General features: G+C 51.1%; 1 protein-coding gene across 1 annotated transcript in view; it reads left to right on the top strand.

The window, feature by feature from the left end:
* Positions 1 to 19,642, top strand: part of GABBR2 (gamma-aminobutyric acid type B receptor subunit 2) — a 337,904-nt gene that overhangs the window by 223,491 nt on the left and 94,771 nt on the right. Inside the window, exon 8 of the mRNA XM_037035951.1 lies at positions 18,842 to 18,902. Within this exon, the coding sequence (XP_036891846.1) occupies positions 18,842 to 18,902 (61 nt within the window). The remainder of the gene's footprint in view (positions 1 to 18,841; positions 18,903 to 19,642) is intronic.

The following is a 19,642-nucleotide window of genomic DNA, read 5'->3' as shown; positions in this document are numbered from 1 at the left end:
CTGGGTTTTAATCCAGTCTTGGTGCTTACTGGCCAGGACTTCAGTTGGGACCCCATTGGCCTCAGTTCTCCCGCCCGTGCCGCAGGGCATGTTGGCACTTGCGTCACAGGGCTGTCCTGAGGGTCAGCTGTCACGTCCTGGTGCAGCTCCCAGCACAGCTCCCGGTGCACTCCGGCTCTGAGTGGGTACTAACCCTCCTCCCCTTCCTGTCCCATTCTGAGCTGGAGGCTGATTCACACGTAGACGTGAGTGGGCAGGGAAGGGAGACAAGGCTGAGCAGACTACGGAGAGGCCCCAAGTGTTTGCCGCCCACACGTGGGCCTCAGTCTTCAGTCTCCTCTGTCCTCAGTGCCAAACCTCGACTGGGTGGGTCCCCGCTGGTTGGAGTCCAGTTCACTGAGGGCACATTATGTTACTGAATCTCGAATATGTAGAAAAAATGTGTAGGGTGTTGCTTAATATAGGGTGTAGGCCTGCTTGACACACTCTTGATGTTTGAGGCCTTAAGGGCATACAGGTAATTACTTCTGTGCTTGATAAGCTCTGGACTGTGACTCTAGTAGATTCTTAGTGTAAGTGTATGAAGCATACAGGAATTTTGTGCATGTACATATGCAGATATATACATGTGTGTTTGTGTATGTGTGTATGCAGGCCCTCAGTATGTGATAAAACAGCAGCCTAGATTCTCTCTCAAGCACACAGGATCTTTGGTGAGCCAGACATGGTGAGAGTTAATCCAGTAACCTCTGTCGCTTCCCTTCCAGTAATTTGGCCAGGTCCCTGCAGTACATCTGGGCTCTGCAATGCTTTCTGAAAAGTACAAAAAACCCCTGTTCATCCTCAAATCTGGTAATGCTATCAGCCAGTTTACAAAGAGTTGGCACGCTAACCTGTGTTTAATGACCTTAGCCCCCGGGCAGCTGTCTTGGGAATGAAAGGTTCTTGTGAACAGAGTATCCTGGGGTTGTGAACTCCAGTGCACGGAAAGGTGTCCCGTTTCCCTCACCCACTCCCACTGCAGTGGGATTTGGAGCAGACATTCAGCCTGGCCTCTTCTCCTCAGGCCCATGCTCCCCACCCCAACTTTTATGAGTAGTAGCAGCCGTAACAGGCCGTGATTCATCATGCATCTCCCTTGATGGACGGTCAGTGGACCTCAGCTGGGGCTGAGTTTTGTGCCTCGATTCATCTGTAGGACCCAGATGACGTTGCCAGGTGTGGTCAGAGAAGTGATTCTCAGATGTCTGAGGCCTCTTGTGACTCTGAAGTAGTGAGAGAGAAAAGGGTTGCAAGATGGGAACCAACATTGATGAAGCCCCCGAAGTCCTGAACTTCCTGGGAGCAAGCCCTGCCTGCCAGGGAGATGTGATCAGCACTATTTCATAAAAAGAAACCAAAGCTCCAGAAGCTGAGTAACCCGCCCAAGTTCATACGGAGGGAAGTGTGCATTGTGCCCAAGTTCACAAGGTGGAGCAAGCGTGTGAGGGTCCAGGTTCAGGCCTGACGTCAGTCACCTCTAGTGCCCGTGTTCATTTCACACTTCTGCCCACATGCTCACCTCCTTCTGTGGAATCCCTTGGAACTTCAGTTGGCACCGTTGTTCCAACCATTGCTCTGCCCCTGCATACAGCATTCTATACAGGTGACATCTTGGCGCCTCCCACTTCCCACCACCCGCCAAGTCTTGCAGACTCCATGACCTCCCAGGCGCCGCCTCTCTTCTCTCCCCTGGCTGCTCATTTATTCTGGCTCTCACTTGTACAGTCACCTGGTTATGCTTCCGAAATAATCCCCAGCCATGTAACTCCTTACTAAAAACTTTCTGCGCCTCGCCCACAGGCCACATCCTGGCATTTCAGGAGCTCACTCCCAGGCTGTAACCTGTGTTGTCGGCTGTTTCCTCACCCAGAAGAGACGCAAGCCATTCTCCCACAGACACATCACAATTTCCAGCCTTCACGGCTGTTCTGAAGGGACCTTTTTAATGATCTTTTTGATCATTTATTCATTCAGTGAAAAACGTCCTGAGAACTTACTGTGGGCCAAGTACTGTACTGGGAGCTGGGGATGTAGCCGTGAGCCAATCAGAAGTCCCTTCCTGCAGGGAATTTACAATCTAGTGCAAGGAGGAAAACAGTCACAAATCTACATATTAACTAGGTAAATTACATAGCATGTTAGAAGGCAGTGGTTACTATTCAAAAGGGAAAAAAGGAAGGTGAGTAGGGCAAGGAGGACTGGAAATGCCACTGGTGGAGGGGGAACGGTGGACAGTGTTAAACAGGATGGCCAAGGGGACCTCTCTGGGAAGGTAACCTTTGGGAAAAGACTTGACGGAGGTAAGAGAGCGAGCCATGCGATGACGAGGGGAGGGGGGGTCCAGGCAGCTGTACAAAAGCATGGGCAGGGTGTCTGGAGCACATGGGGTTAGGGGAGCTTGTGCTTCCGGCTGAGATGGAGTACCGGGACTGGATTTACCCTCCTGCCTTAAACAACTAAGTTGAATTATGTGAAACAACAGTTTTCTGACATCGGACTACAGACAGCCAGGGAGAGTGACCCCTGAGAGAAGGGACACAAAGGACTTGAGCTTTATGATTGCCCAGCTAACTATCTGGAGTGTTTCCAGGCCACAGCCCTGGGCACAGGTGGGGGCCCAAACACAGCCCAGCAGTCCTGCCAAATTGAGCAGAAAGAGCTGGGAATTTGGGTTTAGAGAGACCAAGGAGGCTAGAATTTGCAGGCAGAGGAGCAGACAGGAAAGAGCTGCCTGGAGAGGGGCAGGCGTGGAGAGCTGAAGACGGGTCACCGCAAGCCTCAGCTGCACAGCCCTCAGCTCCTGCCATGTGTTGCGGGAACCTCCTGAGAGCAGAGAGAGAGCCAGCAGCAGGGCACAGGAAGAAGGATCCTGAGAGCAGAGCCAGGAACCATCTATGTTCCCAGCAGCCAGGGTAGGAAAATTTTGTAACACGTAGGGAGACACCCTAGACTCAAGGTGGCTCTGGTCCCACCGTGCAGAGTTCAAAGCAAGCCTCAGAAGGGTCAGACTCTCTCCAAGTAGCTTAATTATGTTCCAGACAAAACCCAAGAGTATTTAAAGGAATATTTTTAAAACACTGACCATCTAATGAAAGATCTGACATCCAATCAAAAACTATCAAGAGGCAAAGAAGCTGGAGTGTGTGGGAGCTGCACAGAGGCCAGTGTGGCTGGAACAGTGTCCCTGAGGAGGAGAGAAGTTGGGGACCCATCAGAGAAGTTGGGGCCAGGTTGCACCAGCAGCAGAAAGCCACTGAAGGGACTTTGACCAATGCAGAAGCCAGGAGATGTTTTCTTTCTTGCTGGCACCACCAGACTGAAGAGGGCCCCTGCTTTGTGCCAGACTTTGGGACCCATCAAGTCAGCAGCCTGTCCTTACCAGCTTAGCCTGCATGTACGTCTGCCCACCAGTGGGTTCCACACGGCCCTTCGAGGTGTGTCAGTTCAATGGGGAAGCAGGAAAAGAGGAAGGTACAAAAGAAAAAGAAGTTCTGAAAGGAGGACCTGCCCCACTTGGGGAAAGGCAGGCCCTGCCTTCCACAGCTGCAGACCCCCTGCCTGTGAGATGTGCGGCCTTGGGAACCCCCCTGACTAAGGGGGGGGTTGGCTTGTTTGGTCACAGTGAGTAGTTGAGCACCACCTACTTCTAAAGAGAGTTTGAAGCAACTTTGCTTAACAGGCCATACACATCAGAGCCTCAGAAATAGAAGTCAGAAGTCTAAAGTCACACAATGCACATGCAATATACACCCCAAACCCAGGCTGGTGTAGTGAACTTAATGATGAATTTATTTTTATTTTTATTTATTTATTTTTCTTAATGATGAATTTAAATGAACTGGTTGCAGAGTGATAAAGAGAGCTGAACCTCATTTTCTCCATCCCTAGAACGGTAGACCTGCCCAGCCTGCCCAGAGCTGCCACACGGTTGTCAAGGCCGTGGATGAGGATGTTCCATCCAGGATGCTTCTGGTGCAGATAACAGAAAACTGCACTTAACCAAAGATAAGAGTGACGTTTGGGATGAGGCCTCTCTCCCCCCGCCCCCGCCCCCGCTCCCAACCCACCCCGGGTCTGCTTTCTTCTGTGCCAGCTCCGTTCTCAGCTCCTTCACAGTGGCGTCTGGTCCCATCATTACAGCACCAAGTCCAGCAAAAGAGGGCGCCCATTTCCCCAGTAGCGCCAACTAAGTCCCTGAAAATGCATTCCCTTTGCCTTGATTGGCTGACTTGGGCCCATCCCCAAACCAATCACTGTGGCTAGAGGGTAGGCTGCCTTGATTGGTATCATGTAAGTCATGTGACGCAGCCCTGCAGTGAGTCGGCTTCATAGAGAAAGGCTGCCAGGAGGGCCAGGTGGATCTCTGTGTTGGTTTTTCTCTCTTCTGTCCTCCCGTGGACCCATTCTCTGTCCTTGTCTGCACACTGAGAGGCTAGTCCTATGGTTGACATCACCTGGGATCCATTGTCTTCAGGCTTCTGGTTGGGTTTGGCCAGTGGGGAGCACAGGCAGGAGACTGGAGGCCAAGAGGAGAGGGAAGTCCCAGTGCAGCCCCTGCCCTGCCTCGAGCTGCATCTCCTGTACTTGCTGTGCCCCTCCCCTCCTGGCCGTGGCTTCTCCTTTGTGGCTCCCACCCCCGTGAAGCTCTGAGTGTCTTATTTTTCCCTTCGCACCTTTACTCTGAGGTGTGTAGCCGCTCCTGCCTCTGCTGATGTATGGACACATCACTTTCCTTATTTGCTCTCTTATTCTGACCCCACGCAGTCAGGAGTCCTTAAGAAGGTCCCTTCTTTTGGACCGTCCAGGGTTAATTCTCTTTCCTTCTGTGACTCTGTATTTATTATTTATTACTTCATAACAAGTTATCCCAAAGCACAGAAGCTTAAAGCAACACTAGACTTTATTAGCTCACATACTTCCTGTGGGTCAGGAGTTCAGGAGTGACTTAGCTGAAAGGTGCTGGCTTGAGAGTCTCTCATATCCAGGCAGGCAAGGTGTCCGTGGGACCACAGTCTCCTCGAGCCTACTGGGGCTGGAGACGCGCTTCCCAGACAGCTCCCTTGCGTGGCTGATGAGTCACTGCTGCCCATGGACAGAAGGACTCAGTTGCTCACCACAGGGACCTCTCCACAGGGCTCCTTGGGTGTCCTTGAAACAAGGTGTCTGGCTTCCCCAGCAAGAGAGAGCCAAAAGAAAGCAAGTCTGTAGCGGCAGTGTCTCTGTGTGATCGAGTCTTCGAAATCACACTCTGGCATTTCTGGAATATTCTCCTGTTCACACAGGCCAGCCCTGTTCAGCATGGGAGGTGACTGGACAGGGGTGTGATCGCCTGGAGGTGAAAACCACCAGGGCCATGGTGCAGTGGGCTGTCGCAGATCCGGACTATCTCGGTCTCTAAATTCAAATCAGGATACTACCATCATCCACAGGGGGAGCCGTTACTGAGCGAGAAACATAAAGTAGGCAGCTATAAATAAGGTGCAAATCCTATAAATATAAGGAATTATGGCACTCGAATTCACCAGCAGGACCCATAACTTGAGCAGCCGTCTTAGAAGAGCCACAGTGGGTGGGAGGGGAGGACCCCTGCAAACCCAGGCCAGCCATGACCTAGGAAAAGAGACACCCTCATCTCACCCAGAGGGGTTCCTAGATCCCCCTCACTGGCTTCAGCTCGCCCCACACCAGGCCCGCAAACAGCTGAAGACACCCACTGTGTTTGCTTCTGCTCTGTCCCTGGCATTTCACAGGCTGCCTCCTGGTTTCTGCAGCTAGACGCAGCCTCCCAAGCCTCAGCAGCCTGAGCCAGCCAGTCAGGCTGTCCGCACAGCCGCCCTTCTCTCCCATTCTGTTTTCCCCTCTGCCGACCTCTGTCTCTTCCCTTCCCAGGAAAATTAATGGAGGGTTTTTTTTTAGTTGGTGGAAGATTTTTAGGTTTAGCCCGAGTGAATGGTACCCACCCCACCCCCGTGAGCCATCTGGGATCCTTGGGGGGGAACAGCCGAAAGGGAGAATGGGCTCTCAGTCAGCGGTGCCAGGGACACCTGCCTGCCAGCCCAGTCTGCTGTTTCCAAGGTGGGAGATGGGAATGATGAGTCATCGGGACTCATCAGGCCAATGGGGCTGGGAGGAGCCCGGGAGACTGTCACATCAGTATGGCTTGCCCTGCCATGTACGTATGCACTGGTGCACACGCACACTGGCAGATGCAAGCTCACACACAAACCATCTTACAGATGGAGAAACCGAGACACAGTCGGGACTTGGAGAGCTCCCTGCCCAGCCCCAGCAGCTCATTGTAACTGGACGTCAGCCATTGGGAGCTTGGAGAGGCTGTCAGGAAGCCCCGTCTCTCGTGTCCTCAGTTCTAGGATGCCCACAGCGAGCCCCAAGATTCCTTCCCATTCCTGGGGACCCACACGCTCGTGGTCCTGCCTCTGCTGAATTCGTTCAGGATTTGGACCCTCCCATAACCCTTTGTGTTTTCCTCAGCTCTGAGCCACATTAATGATGACAACCATGTAAAACAGAAACACCACTCCCTTTTCTGAGGACCTGTGAGGGGTTCCAGTGAAGATTTGCGGGGCGGGTGGAAGGAAATCTGTACCACAGAGTGCCATTTGAGCAACCCCAGGCTGGGCATGTCATCTTCGCCACCCTGCCGTCTTTCAGGGGCCCCTTCTCCTGGGGTCTCTCCCCACCTCCCACTCCCCTCCGGCCTCCTTCTTCTCCGCAGGAAAAAAGCCTCCCTCCTCTTTTCCCCCGCTGACTGCCCTGGCTTCTGTGGCTCAGATGTACTCAGGGTCTCACCTTCTGTCCAGGAGACTCATCAAGTTCCTTCCTAGGCAAGGCCATTCTGGGCCTGGCTTTCAGATCGTATAAACTTCATCTCCTGACACATGAGGAGACACTGAACCCAAGAGCTAGGGGATCCCAGGCTAGAATCCCAGAGGCCTACCTGCCAACACAACGCCCCTCTGAATCACCTGTCCCTGAGTCCCCAGGTTCTTCCAGTTGTCCCTTTAAGGCTTCTCTGCTCTGTGCCTTTCTTTCTGCCTGGCCTCTCTGTAGCCCAAGACCCCAGCCTCACACCTGGACTGTTGCTGTACCAGCTGTCTCCTTTGAGCCCTGCCCTGCCCTGCCCCCCAGGTCAAGCTGTGCCCCTCCCCCCCCCCCCAGCTTCAAGTGAAGATTCCAACAGATTGCAAACTGCATGTCTCAGACTTTTAGCTCGACTGGTCAGCAATTTGGTTTTCCCAGTGGAGACTAATCTATTTAACAAAAATAGAACATACAGTAAAGCAAAATTAAATATTTCTAATCCTGGGGATGCTTGCATCTGCAAATGACCAGGAAAAGAGGAGGGGGGGGGCAGAAAGCCTGGAGGGGCCTCATGATGCAAGGCTTGAGAGCTAGAAGGGTCCTTTGGCTCAGCCACCCATTGGGGAAGCTGGGCACAGACCCACTGAGTGGTCCAGCCAGCTCCCCTCTGCTGACTGTGCAGGTGAGGGATGCCAGCACCGTCCATCCATCTGCCCAGACCTCAGAGCCCCGTTCTCTGCTCCTCCAGCTCCTCCAGCTTCCTTCACCCTCATGCCTGGGCATTTCTGAGCCCTGGCGACTTCACCTCCTTCCCATCTTTTGAAGCATGGATGCCTCTCCATCCATGTCACTCTCGTCTCTCCCTTGGGTTCCACAGCAGCTTCTGACGGGCTTCTTCCTGGCCCCTGGGCTTGCCCTTGCACCCGTCCATTTTCTGTGCAGCAGCCAAAGTAACTTTTTTTTTAGTTTTATTGGGGCATACAAATAGAAATTGTATGCATATGTAAGCTATACAATTTGATGATGTGATATACGCATACACTGTGTATATCACCTCATTTCAGTCAAGCTAATTAACATATCTGTTACCTCACAGAGTTACCATCTTCTTTCTTTTCTTTTTTTTTTCTTCTGAGTATACTCAGCATCTCTCCTCTTGGCGTTTCGGTACCCAGTGCAGCACTGTCAGCCATGGTCACCGTGCCGTGCATCGCAGCCCCAGGACTGCCTCGCCCTGCACAGCTGGAAGCGGGGACCAGCATCTCCCCATTTCACACCCCCCACCCCTGGCAGCCCCATGTGCTCTCTGCTTCTCTGAGTTTAGCTTAGCTGCTGTAGAGGCCACATATAAGTGATGCCACGTAGAATGTGTCTTACTGTGTCTGGCTAATTTCACTTAGTATAACATCCTCCAGGTCCATCATGTCGTCACAAACGGCAGGATTTCCTTCACTTTGAAGAGCACGTTGGACTTGTTACTCCCCCAGTACACCCCTCCTGTGGCCCTCATTGGGAACGTGAGGTCTGAAGCCCTGTCGGAGGTGGCTCCTGCCTTCCTTGCCTCCACCAGCCCCCTACCCCTTGCGTGCCACCCACCAGCAACCTTGCCCTTCCTTCTGGCTCTCCAGAGAGCCAGCTTGCTTCCAAGCCTTTACAGACACTCTTCCCTCTGCCCAGAATGTTCGCTCTCCCATCCCCTTTGCCTGGTTAACTCACACTGATTCTTCCCTCTCCCCTCCAAGCCTTTGCCTCATGAGAAAGGGGCCCTTTGCCTGCACGTCCATACCCTCTGTAACCACCCTCTCCTACCAGTTAGCACACTGCCTTGTGGTTGTTTTTGTGTTTAACCTGTCACCTGCATTAGAATGGGAGCGTCTAGAAGACGAGGACTTTGGCTTAGTCATTGCAGCTCCCCGGGGTCTGGCATAAGCACAGGGTGTCTCAGAGGAACCTGTCAGCAAATGCAGGATGTGGCAGCTGCCCCCTCATTTTGTGTGCGAGGAAACCAAGACCCAGAGAGAGGAAGGAACCTCATCATGGGACACAGGGAGGTGGTGACGAAACTGGGACTGGAAGCCTGGGGGACACAGGCCCCCAGCGATCATCTCCCACAGTGGCATCTCTATGTCCTGACCCATGATAACCTCAGGACCTCTGATGACCAGCTGCTCGGCCACGGGCACTGCTCAGCTCTCAGCCCCTGGCACCAAAAGACGCTGAGCCTCTGCTCTTGCCCAGCGTCCTTTCCCTCTCCCTCCACTTCATGGCTCTTCCCGAGGGACATTGCTCCAGTGTCCCCCTAAAACTAGGGAACCTACTTCATTCAATGCACTCCGTGCTGTTTAGCAGCTGGTCTGAACTCCTGCTCCCTCCCAGGCCTTGAAGAGGAAAAGGCACTTTCCTGCCCTAAGGGGGTGCAGTAGGGGTGGGGGAGGTGGTTTCCATTCCAGCAGGAGGCAGGCACAGTGTGTAGCTCAGAGTGGAGGAAGAGCACACGGGCACCCCCTAAGTTGGGGGCAGGGCTGGCGTGTGCTAGCACCCATCAAGGGTGTGGGTGGGGAGGGCCATTTTAATTGGGGCCTGACATGTAGGCTTTGTGCTGGGAAGGCCAGGTCCTCTAGGGATACATGGAAGATGGAGAGGTGGGGTCCATGGAGAAAGACAGAGACCCCTCTAGGCACTTCCATCAGTGGGGATTTCATAAGGGGGGTTGTCTAGTAGGTATTGGAAGGAGAAAGAGGTATAAACGGAACACTGAGGGGGCAGAGATACCTACCAGCTGCCGAACGAAGTAGTAACCGCCCCTCGGGCTAGAAGAATGAAAGGGAGCCGTGAGGCGTCCAGAGCCTGGGGGCTCCGGGGAGAAGGCCCACGCAGCTGGCACCCAGACATCTGAGAAGGACCACCGACCCCCCACTGCTGGCACCCCTCGGGGGTGTGGCAGCACTGTGCTGGAAGTGTGGACAGCAGCTGGAGGCAGGACCCTGACAGGAGCAGGGAAACAGGGACTCCTGCGTCCTTCTGTGCTCCAGCATCCCACTCTCCTTCAGAGTCTCCTGTTGGCCGGAGCTCATGGGAAGGGAGCCTGGGAGACAGGACTCTCAGAGTCCCAGCCCTAGCATCCCAGAGCAGAGGGGAGAAGGGCAACTGGGGAGCGGAAACAGTAGGTGGAAAACCAGAACAGCTGTTCTCTCCAGCTGTTTCCCCCTGATCTGAAGCCTCCATTCCCGAGAAGAGTGAAAACAAGGCAGGTTGCAGTCCCCTTTGCGTTCCTGGCATGAAGGTTTAGTCACTCGGAGGACTGGAGCTAGTTCCTACCGCCTCCTGAGAGCCAAGGGGCAGTTGTTAAACGATCGGGAATTAGCGATCCAGTTGTCCAATGGCTGACAGCTTGAAGTCTGCCCTGGTGGGAGGATTTACACCAAGGAAATGGGTCAACGCTACAAATCTGAGAACCCCAGTGTTTCCCCTGAAAAGCCCGTTGTTACGTGTTTGCCAACACGTCCCTGACCAGTCACTTTGCCTCCTTCTCTGCCTACCCCTGCCCAGTGCTACTCAGGACTGGTTCTCGCACAGGGAGGGGAGAGAGTATGTGATGAGAAGCCTGAGCCTGAAGCCAGACGCATTCAGGGTGGGTCCTCATTCTATTGCCTCCTGGGTACGTGACCCCAGGCAGATGTCTTACCCTCTCAGATCCTCACTTTCCTCCTCTATTAAACTGAGATAATAATGATAACAATACATAGATCATCCCACTGGAGTTGTTAAGAATTTACTAATGAAGGAGAAGCCCAGAAAAAAATCTTAGGAAACATACAGCAACATCTCAGCAGAGATTAAAAATGACTGAAACAGTGTTCTCCTTGTGTGTTCCGCAGAACAAACCCTGAGAACAGAGGTGAGAAGGGAATCGGCCCGGGTTCTCCTCCTGGGAAATGGCAGAGCGTGGCCTGGACCGATATCTTCAGGCGCCGTGTTCGTTGCTTCCCCTCGTTCTAAGTTGAGGGGAAATATGCTTATGCTTGCACAGATCTCTGGCGCTTATTCAGGAAAACTCAAAGCTGTCAGTAAAAATTAATCTATTCCAAGAGAGAGTATTATTGTGTTGGTGATGATGTTGCTATTTTTGCCTGTACAAATGTGCGTCCTTATAATATCCTTTCAAAAAAAGTTTTTAATAAAATTTTCCTTTTATTAAAATAATAGATGCTCATTATAGGATATTGAAAAGTGAAAAGAATAAAAAGCCATAATCGCATAGCCCAGGACCAACTAGTGTTAACATTTTGACTTTGTGAGAAAGATTTTTAGATAACTGCCAACATACTGTATATATAATTTTTATCTTGTCTTTTTTACTTAGTTATGGTATTAGTTAGGATAAATAACACTAGCTGCTATGACAAAAATGTCTTCAGAATCTCAGTGGGTTAACACAGTAGAAATTTATCTCTCTCTTATTCAGAATCTGAAGTAGTTCTTTCTGGTTGGTGGAGAGCCTTTCCACACGGTGGTTCGTAGACCCAGGCTGCTCTGTCTTGTGTCCCCACTGTCCCCCAGGCCTCTGAGTTCCCTGATAGATTCCGTCAATCTAGTTAGCAGATCGGAGAAGTGAAGGAGCGTGAATAGTCCTGTGGGAGGTTTTCATGAGCCAGACCCGGAATAGTGTATGTGCCACTCGACCCACATTCCATTGGCTGGAACCGTCACGTGACCTAATTGCAAGGGAGGCTGGAAAATGCAGTCTAACCATGTGCCCAGGAAGAAAGGGAAATGGATTTGGTGAACAGCGAGCCAGTATCTGGCACAATCAATCAGATTATTACCTTTTCCAGTCTTCCATAGCTTTTATAATGTCTTGTTCAAGTCTGTGGAATTCAAGTAATTGAATTCAAGTAATTGTAATTTTAAGTAATTGTCATCACTCAATTCAAGTAATTGTCATTTTAAACCCTTGTTTAAAACCTTTCGGTGACTTGCTCCCCTTGCGTTCAAAATGAGGCCCAATGTCCTTGATGCAGCCCGTGAGGTTCTGCATGACCTTGCTCCTGTCCACCTGGCAGTTACACTCCATGCTCATCTCCTTCCCAGTGGCCACTGTTGGATCCACAGGCCTTTTTCAGCTTCTTCAATTTCTCAATCTCTTTCCTGCCTCAGGACCTTACACTTGCAATTCCCTCCTCCCAGGGTACTCTTCCCCTCCCTCTTCACTAATCCTTCAGGTCTCAGTGCAAACGCCACCTCCCCAGAAAAAAGCCCCCCTTGACCCCTCAGTCTAAATGGGGGTCTTATTGCCATTCTCTCTCATAGTACCCTGTTTTTTCCTTCATATCACGGATTATAGTTTGTAATTACATATCTATCAGTGTTTTTGCTATTTAATGTCTATATCTCCCATCAGACTGCAAGCTCTATGAAGTCCAGGGCCGTATTGATCTTGCCCCCTCTGTCTGGTGCCTCCCTGGCACACGCCTAGCGCATGTTAGATGCTCAACAGTGCTGGCTCATTGAAAGCATGTGTCATGATATTTCATCGTGTGTCCATCCCACGCCATTTACTTCACTGTCGCCCTATTTCTCAGACATTTTCTTCACTTCCGATATTTTGCTAGTCTAAACAAACCTGACCCTTGCATTGTTACTGAAAGGAAAGGCAGTCCTGCCCCTCCGGGGCCATCCACCCTGCCATCTCCCCTTGGTCTTCACTCCTCCACGCTGCGCCCAGCCCTGCCTGAGGCCACTCGATTTGGGACCGGTCATCACTTGAACCCTTCGGGCTGTGTGATCCCGGCCCCACAGAAAGACACCCCTACATTACTGCCAATCAGCAGAGGGTGACAGTGGGGGCAGACCACATGTCCCACCCTGCCCCTCCCCTTAAGTCCCCGCAGACCCACTGCTCGAGACCCAGGAGGCAGATCAGACTTTGCTCAAGGCTTGGGCCTATGGAAAGACCTTTCAGTGTAAGAAAATATTTTAAATAGTAGACAACATGTAACCTGACCTATGGCCCAAGGGGACATGCAGGGAAAAGAGTGTGTTTCACCTTTAAGTCCCATCATCCCCTGGGGAAAAGAAGTCACCTTCTTCTCCACGTCATGAGGCTCTCAACCCTCATCTGACCAGCAGTCCAACCCCAGTGTTTTCGCAAAGTCCCCACCATTTGTTTGAGACCAGCAAGGTTCGGGTGCACGGCTAGCAGCAGGATGGTCTGAAGTGCACTCGGACCGCCACACAGGTAGCAGGGTGCTCCCCCATCCGGGGAGCCAACCAGGGCCCCCCATCGTCCTCGCATCTCCTCAGACAGTTTGCTGCCTGAGTGACCCAGCAGGGCACATGTCGTGTCCCCAAACAGTCAGGTGCGTGTGCGTGTTCACACCTCCCAAAGACAAACACAACTGCCCAGAGGCAAGAACTCCGTCAGGTTCACATTAAGGAAGGTGATCCTTCCCTAAATACCTGTACAGTGATCTGCAGAGACTGTGTCCCTCCATGCGCCCAGGCTTCCAGGACACTAGGCTGCACCAAGTGGGTCCTCTCTCCGTCTTAGCCTCCAGCTCCAGCTGGACAGCAGGTCATTTCAAGGGCAGGGCATCTTTGCCCTCCGCTGTGAAACTGAAAGAGACCAACGTGGGGCCTGACTCGTACAATTCATAAACTGTCGTTGGAGTGGAATTTACTCATGCTTAGTAGTGAAACATTAAAGATAAACAATGGAAACAATTAATTTTTCCAAGAGGAGGCTGCTGGAACCTACTGGCTGCTGGAATCCTTCCTTAGACTAGGGTTTTTACTCTCCACTGATTTTTCTGGGCATTCAGAATGAACATCAGGTGGAGTTTTGCCAACTCAGATTACCTGGAGGAATTCTAAGAGTAAACCTTTATTGTGCACCAACCCCGGGTTATGTCCTTGTCACAATTGTCTACTTTAATCTTCGCAAACCATCCTGAGGAGCAGACATTGTTCATTCTCACTATTGTTTGAATAGGGGAACGGATGCTCAGAAACACTCGGTGACTGTGCAAGGTCACACCGATGCCAGTATTTACTCTTGTCTGGTGAACACTGCCTCTTCGTTTTCTTTCCACCTTATCGTGTGCATTCTGAAGATCTCTCTGAAAGAGAAAATGCAGCCTTATGGCTCCCCGTGCAGCCTGAACTGTTAGGGTGTGAATCGGCTTTTGTGGAACAGCCTGCTTTTCTTGACACGAGCAATGTCCTTTTCAGGAAAAAAAAAAATCCTTATAAATCATCCACCTGGGGTTTTACCTCCGTTACTTTATTTTCATCCCAGATGAGCTCCGTGGCCACTCTTACATACTCCTCAGAAGGTGGAATTCATGACCCATCAGCGTGCAGTCAAGAAAACGGAAACCGCATCAGGCATTTCATAGGGAGACTTCAAACAGGAAACCGGTCACAACTTCTGACGGGATGGAGGAGCTGTCACTGGAGACAAGCGCTCACAGAAATGGCCAAGCCCCCTGGGCTGGCAGAAAAAACCAGGGAGCAACATCGCCCCTCCCTCTGTGATGCCTGGAGTGGTCTGTTGTCTCACCTGTCCACTGATTGGCAATGGTTTCTAATGTCTGAGCAGTGTATAAGAATGACCACAGCCACAATTTGGAATGCAGATCAAATAATGGGGACCCAAGCTCCCCAGTCTTTGGGGTTCCTGCCATGACATTATCTACTGTTCTAGAGAGCCCCCGCCACTGGCCCCCGAGCAGGTGGCCCGGAGCGCCCCCACACTGCCAGGGCAGGGCGGCTGAGGCCCACGGACACCTGCAGATACCCAGCACTCCTGCCGTGGCAGCCAAGGCAGAAACCAATGGATTTTCCCTTATGCACACTTTCTAATCTCCCATGAATGCTGCTCACTAGCAGAATCTAAATGGAAACCAGCAGGCAGGGGATTTTGGGAAATGTGGTTTCCAGGCTCTGGGCTCCTGCCACACAGGGGGGCATAAAATGAGTATGTATTGTGAGCAATAGGCAGACATCAGCTGTCACCACAGCTAGAGCTGCCAGACTCCATTGCTTTGGATCAATCACATGGATTGATCTTGAGTGGATGTGATGGTCCTCAGTCACAGCCATGGGATCGCACAGGGCAGAAGCTTAAGGAGAGTCACGGCATTTATATATGTAGCATTTAAATAAATTTATTTATTTATATCTAAATAAAGGATACGTGTGTGGGAAGGAGAGGAAAAAATCCCCGCTCCAGCTGAGGTTTAAGAGAGCACAGCCAGCCCGGCCAGGCTGCCCGACCACAGTGAAGCTGGAGCGGTGTCCATGCCACACGGGCTTCGTTCAGCGTCCACAGCCTCTTCCCTCGGGCTCCTTCAGGGGGCGAGAAATAGTGCCAGGGACCTTCAATGGCAAGTGTCTCAGGTTGGGTTACCCAGGAAACAGATTCTGAGACAAAGACGAGTGTACAGGAAGTTTATCAAGGGGTGTTCTCGGAAACAAAACCCGAGAGGGAGGCAGTGAAGCGAGGTCAGGCAGAGAGGGGAATGCTGAAGCGTGATGCAGCTGTGATTGCAGCCGCAGCTGCAGCCGCAGCCGTCCCACGGGACCTCGGGATCCTGAGTGGTCCTGAATGGAGCTGTGGGGGCTAGAACTATGGCCCTTCACATGGACTGTTGGGTGTAGGCTGGCCCCCAGGAAGGAGCATACCCTTAATTGACATCTTTGGGTACAGGGCAATGCAGCAGCAGCCAGTTGTCAGCTGCTGAGTAATGAGTGCCTTCATCCTAAGGGGGCATCGGGCAGCACACCATGCATCCACCGCTCAGTATGGGACGGAAAGTCCACTGCTGCTTAGGCCACAGTGCTCAGCCACCTCGGCAACGCCCTCTGGGCTGGCAAGAGAGAGAATCTGGCCACCACCCCAGCCTAAGCTGCCGTCATCTCACATCTGGGGTGCTGGCTGCCGGGAACCCCCAATTTCTCTGCTTCCTCGTTTGCCCTGCTGCCACCCATCCGCCACCCCACAGCCAGAGCAGTCTCCTCAAACGTTAACTCGGATCACAGTACTTACTTGCTTAAGCCCCACCCCTAGGCTCTCGACTGCTCTCCAGAGCCCCATCACGACCTCCAGGTAGAAGGGGATCTGGCCGGCTCACCTCCCTGCTCCCCAGGATGGCCCTTTCTGTTCCTTTCCCACCCAAGGGCATGGCCTTCCCTGTACCTGGATCTTCTCCTTCTTACCACGCAGGCCTCGGTGCCAACATTGCTTCTGCAGTGAGGTCTTTCCCAACCGCACATAAACTTGCCCCCTCTCCCAGCCATTCCCTTTTCATTCCCTTCACAGCACTCTTCACTCACTGAAATTATCTTACTCGTTTATTGGCAAACTTGTCTGGTTTGTTCCTCCTAATCAAATATGAAGCTCTGAAAAAGCAGGAGTCAGCACCTACAAGAGTACCTGGCACAGGGTGGGTAAATATTTGTGCAACTCTGTGTGAATGGACAACCTTCCCATACGGAGGACACATCGTGGGCAGAACTTCATGAAAATCACCTGATCAGTGTATAGTCTTTCCTCACGTTCAGTCTCAAAGAGGTTGGCCTGGCTGGGACAACGGTCCCTGTCCTGTCAGCCATGGTCCGGGGAGCAGAGTCAGTCTCAGCAGACCAGCCCAGCAGGTGCCATGGCACCTCCTTCAGGAAAGAATCACAGGTCCCGCCTTCCTCAGACGGGGGCTTCGCAGAGCTCCTTGGCTTCTTCTCTGGTGCAGACCCTCAACCCAGCCAGGCACCCACCTGTGTGGGTGTCGTGACGCAGGACCCCAGAGTCCTCAGGTTTCTCCCGTGGCAGACTGCGCAGTGTGGTTTGAGAACTCGGTCTCCTGGGGGCTGATGTTTCTGCTTGGGTAAAGTCCAGGAGTTCATTCTTGCACCAGTGGAAATCACATAACGTGGAGAGTCTCTTCCCAAGGCTTGGAAAGCTTCTTGGTGCTTAAAAAAATCCCTTGTATTTCAGCTCTCTTCTGTGAAACATTTTTTAGTAAAATGACCACTGCCACTTACGGAGGCCTGCTGCAGACGAGGCTGTCATCACTTAGGGAGAGCTAGGTCTGTAGCTCAGAGCTGGTCCCTCCACTGCAATCCCTGAGAAATTAAGGAGCTGGGAGGAGCTACTGTAAGAAAAAAATTATTATTGTGAGTAAAAACGAAAGTGTGACAGGTCTTACTTCAAAGGTGAACTAATTCACTCTGTTAAAAGGTAAATGGGGGGAAAGTAAAGGGAGATTCTTTCTCATCCCCAGCCCCAGCCCCACCCCCACCCCCACCACATACCTCATTCCATCGAAGCTTTGACTACTGTTCCGTATGCTTTTTGCAATAGTTTAACTAATAAGGATTCTGCAGAATTTGTCCACGTTTTCTATCTAGAAGTCTTTGGAATTCTTCAAAGCTTGGTAGGAGATGGGTGAATCTCCACCCTTGTCAGGCGAAGAAATGCCCTCCCACTTTTCTGCATCTTTCCCACCCATGCAAAGCAGCCTATTTGCATAAAAACGATCCTTTTTGGAAGGTGTTCTGTGTTTTTCAACCATCCCTAGAAATAAAATCACAGCTCCTGTCTCACCTTACACTGAAGTGCTTTCACACACCAGGGGATTGCTTACTGGCAGCTAAATATAGAATTCGGTGGGCTTTGATTTCAGACTGATACTACTCACAGCTGTCTTCAGGATTTCAACGAGGTGTCAAAGTGGCCTTAGGGGGGTGTTCCTTGTTCTGAGAACAGGTTGAGTGATTCTCTCTCTGTGCCAGAGGCCAGAGGGCCTCCATCTTCGGGTTTCCACCAAAGGGAGATGCTTTCTGGCACCTTCTCCTGAGGTTTCAGCAGGATCCGAACTTGGGCTATTACCCGACGATGTGAGAGAACAACTGTGGGTAAAGCCGTGTGCCTTCAAGACCGTTTCTTCCCCTCGTTTCTCAGTATGGAAAGATGATGGGGAGGAATTTATTTCCAGACCAGAAACAACATGCTATCGGGAAACAGCATGGTCGTTGACATCAAACTTGAATTTGAACTCCAGCAGCTTACAATGACCTCACATAGAGTGCATCACCTCCCTCGGTCAGTTTCTTGATTTGTAAAATCAGGACTATCCCCCTTTCCACTCAAACTTGTCATAAGATCCATTGATGTACTATGTGGCCATTTCCTTGCACAGTTGCAGAGGTTGAGGCGGCTCATACATTTGCAAGGAGAGACCACAGTCCTTCTTCATGTTCCCAGTGTGTTTTGCTCAGCGTCTGGAACCCTGGCATCAGCCAGCAAAGCAGATGTGCAAATGACACTCATTATCTTTAGCCTCCAGGGTCCCTCATGAAGGTGCTCAGCTGCCTGTGACACTAGTCATGTCACAGGCTCAGGAAGCTTAATTTTGTGCTGCCCCATAGCCCTGTTATAATTGGGGCTGATGTCATCACTCAGGATGAACTTATAAAAACATGCTCTGCTCTTAATAAGAAATGCTAACCAACCTCCAGCCACCCTCTGGTCCTCCAGCCAAATCGCCTCAGCAAAGCTGCAAATCCTTACCGGTGGGGCAGGGGTGCAGTCAGGGCCGGACTCCATGGGCCTCACCCCTGCCTCTGGCTCGCCAGCACCCTGGGAGACCTTGGTCTAGGTTATCACGGGACGTGTGGATGTTTAATAAATAGCTGGGCTGATGATGATGATAAGTATCTCGGCTTTAATTCACCTGTGTTAGTTCCAGTACGGATTTTGTGCTCTTCAAATTAGCCCGATAAAGGGACACAGCCAGTTTAAAAACAATTAATTTTGCATCTGTGGTCTATCTAGCAGGATCTAGCGGGAGTCTGTTTTTCCTCTAATATTAATAACTGCATTGTACAGTTAAATGAATTTCAGCGAAGATCAGTAGCGTCTGAGCTAATATGGCATTTCTCTTCTGTTCCTGTTTGTTTCGTTTTGTTTTGTTTTTAGGGTCAAGTTGTGTTCCGGAACGGGGAGAGAATGGGGACCATTAAATTTACTCAATTTCAAGGTAGGCTTTTTGTTGCTGCTTCTTTCTACTTGATGAATTCTGTATTCAGGGATGTTGTTTTATGCAGTAAAAATACTTAAAAACAAATGGAAGTATGATGTTCCCGATAAGAGAAATCAACATCAATAGAAAACACTTCTCTGTGAAAACATTAGTTTCACTGTATTTAGAATTTTTTCCCAGCTGTGTGCCTTCCCAGGCCAATTCAGTGCCCCCAGGTGACTCTGAGAGACCCATGAAAGTATGGGGGGGTGGGGAGCAGTCAGTCAGTTCCAATATTCTGGGAAACCTTGCATTGTTTCAGTGTTTGAGCATAGAAACTTTCCGACTGTGAGGTTGACAGAGTAGTAAGCAAGCCTGTCCGGCGTCACCCAGCATCAGCCCTGTCAACATGTAGCCAGTCCTGCTCTCTCCTGGCCCACGCTGTCACCCCTGCCCTTGTTTGCTGTGACGTTGCAAAGCAGCTCCCAGACATTATCTCATTTCAATCTATAAATACTGCAGTATGCATTTCTACGAGATAAGGACTTTTTAAAACATAACCACAATACTATTAGCACCCTTGAAGCATTTAACAATTATTAATATCCTTTCGTTTCCAGTCTGTGTTGATTCTCCAATTATCTCAAAAATGTCTCTACAGTTGGTTTGGTGGAGAATGCACCCAAGGTCCATTCTTTGTATTTGGTTAATGTGTTTCTGTAGTTTCTTTTTGTCTATGAGCACCTCGCACATGGGCC

This window comes from Sturnira hondurensis, unplaced genomic scaffold (genome assembly GCF_014824575.4).
Source record: "Sturnira hondurensis isolate 20B ecotype Veracruz unplaced genomic scaffold, ASM1482457v3 Scaffold0022566, whole genome shotgun sequence".
Lineage (NCBI taxonomy): Eukaryota > Metazoa > Chordata > Mammalia > Chiroptera > Phyllostomidae > Sturnira > Sturnira hondurensis.
The sequence above is the reverse complement of the archived record's forward strand: the minus strand, read 5'-3'. Positions and strand labels throughout refer to the sequence as shown.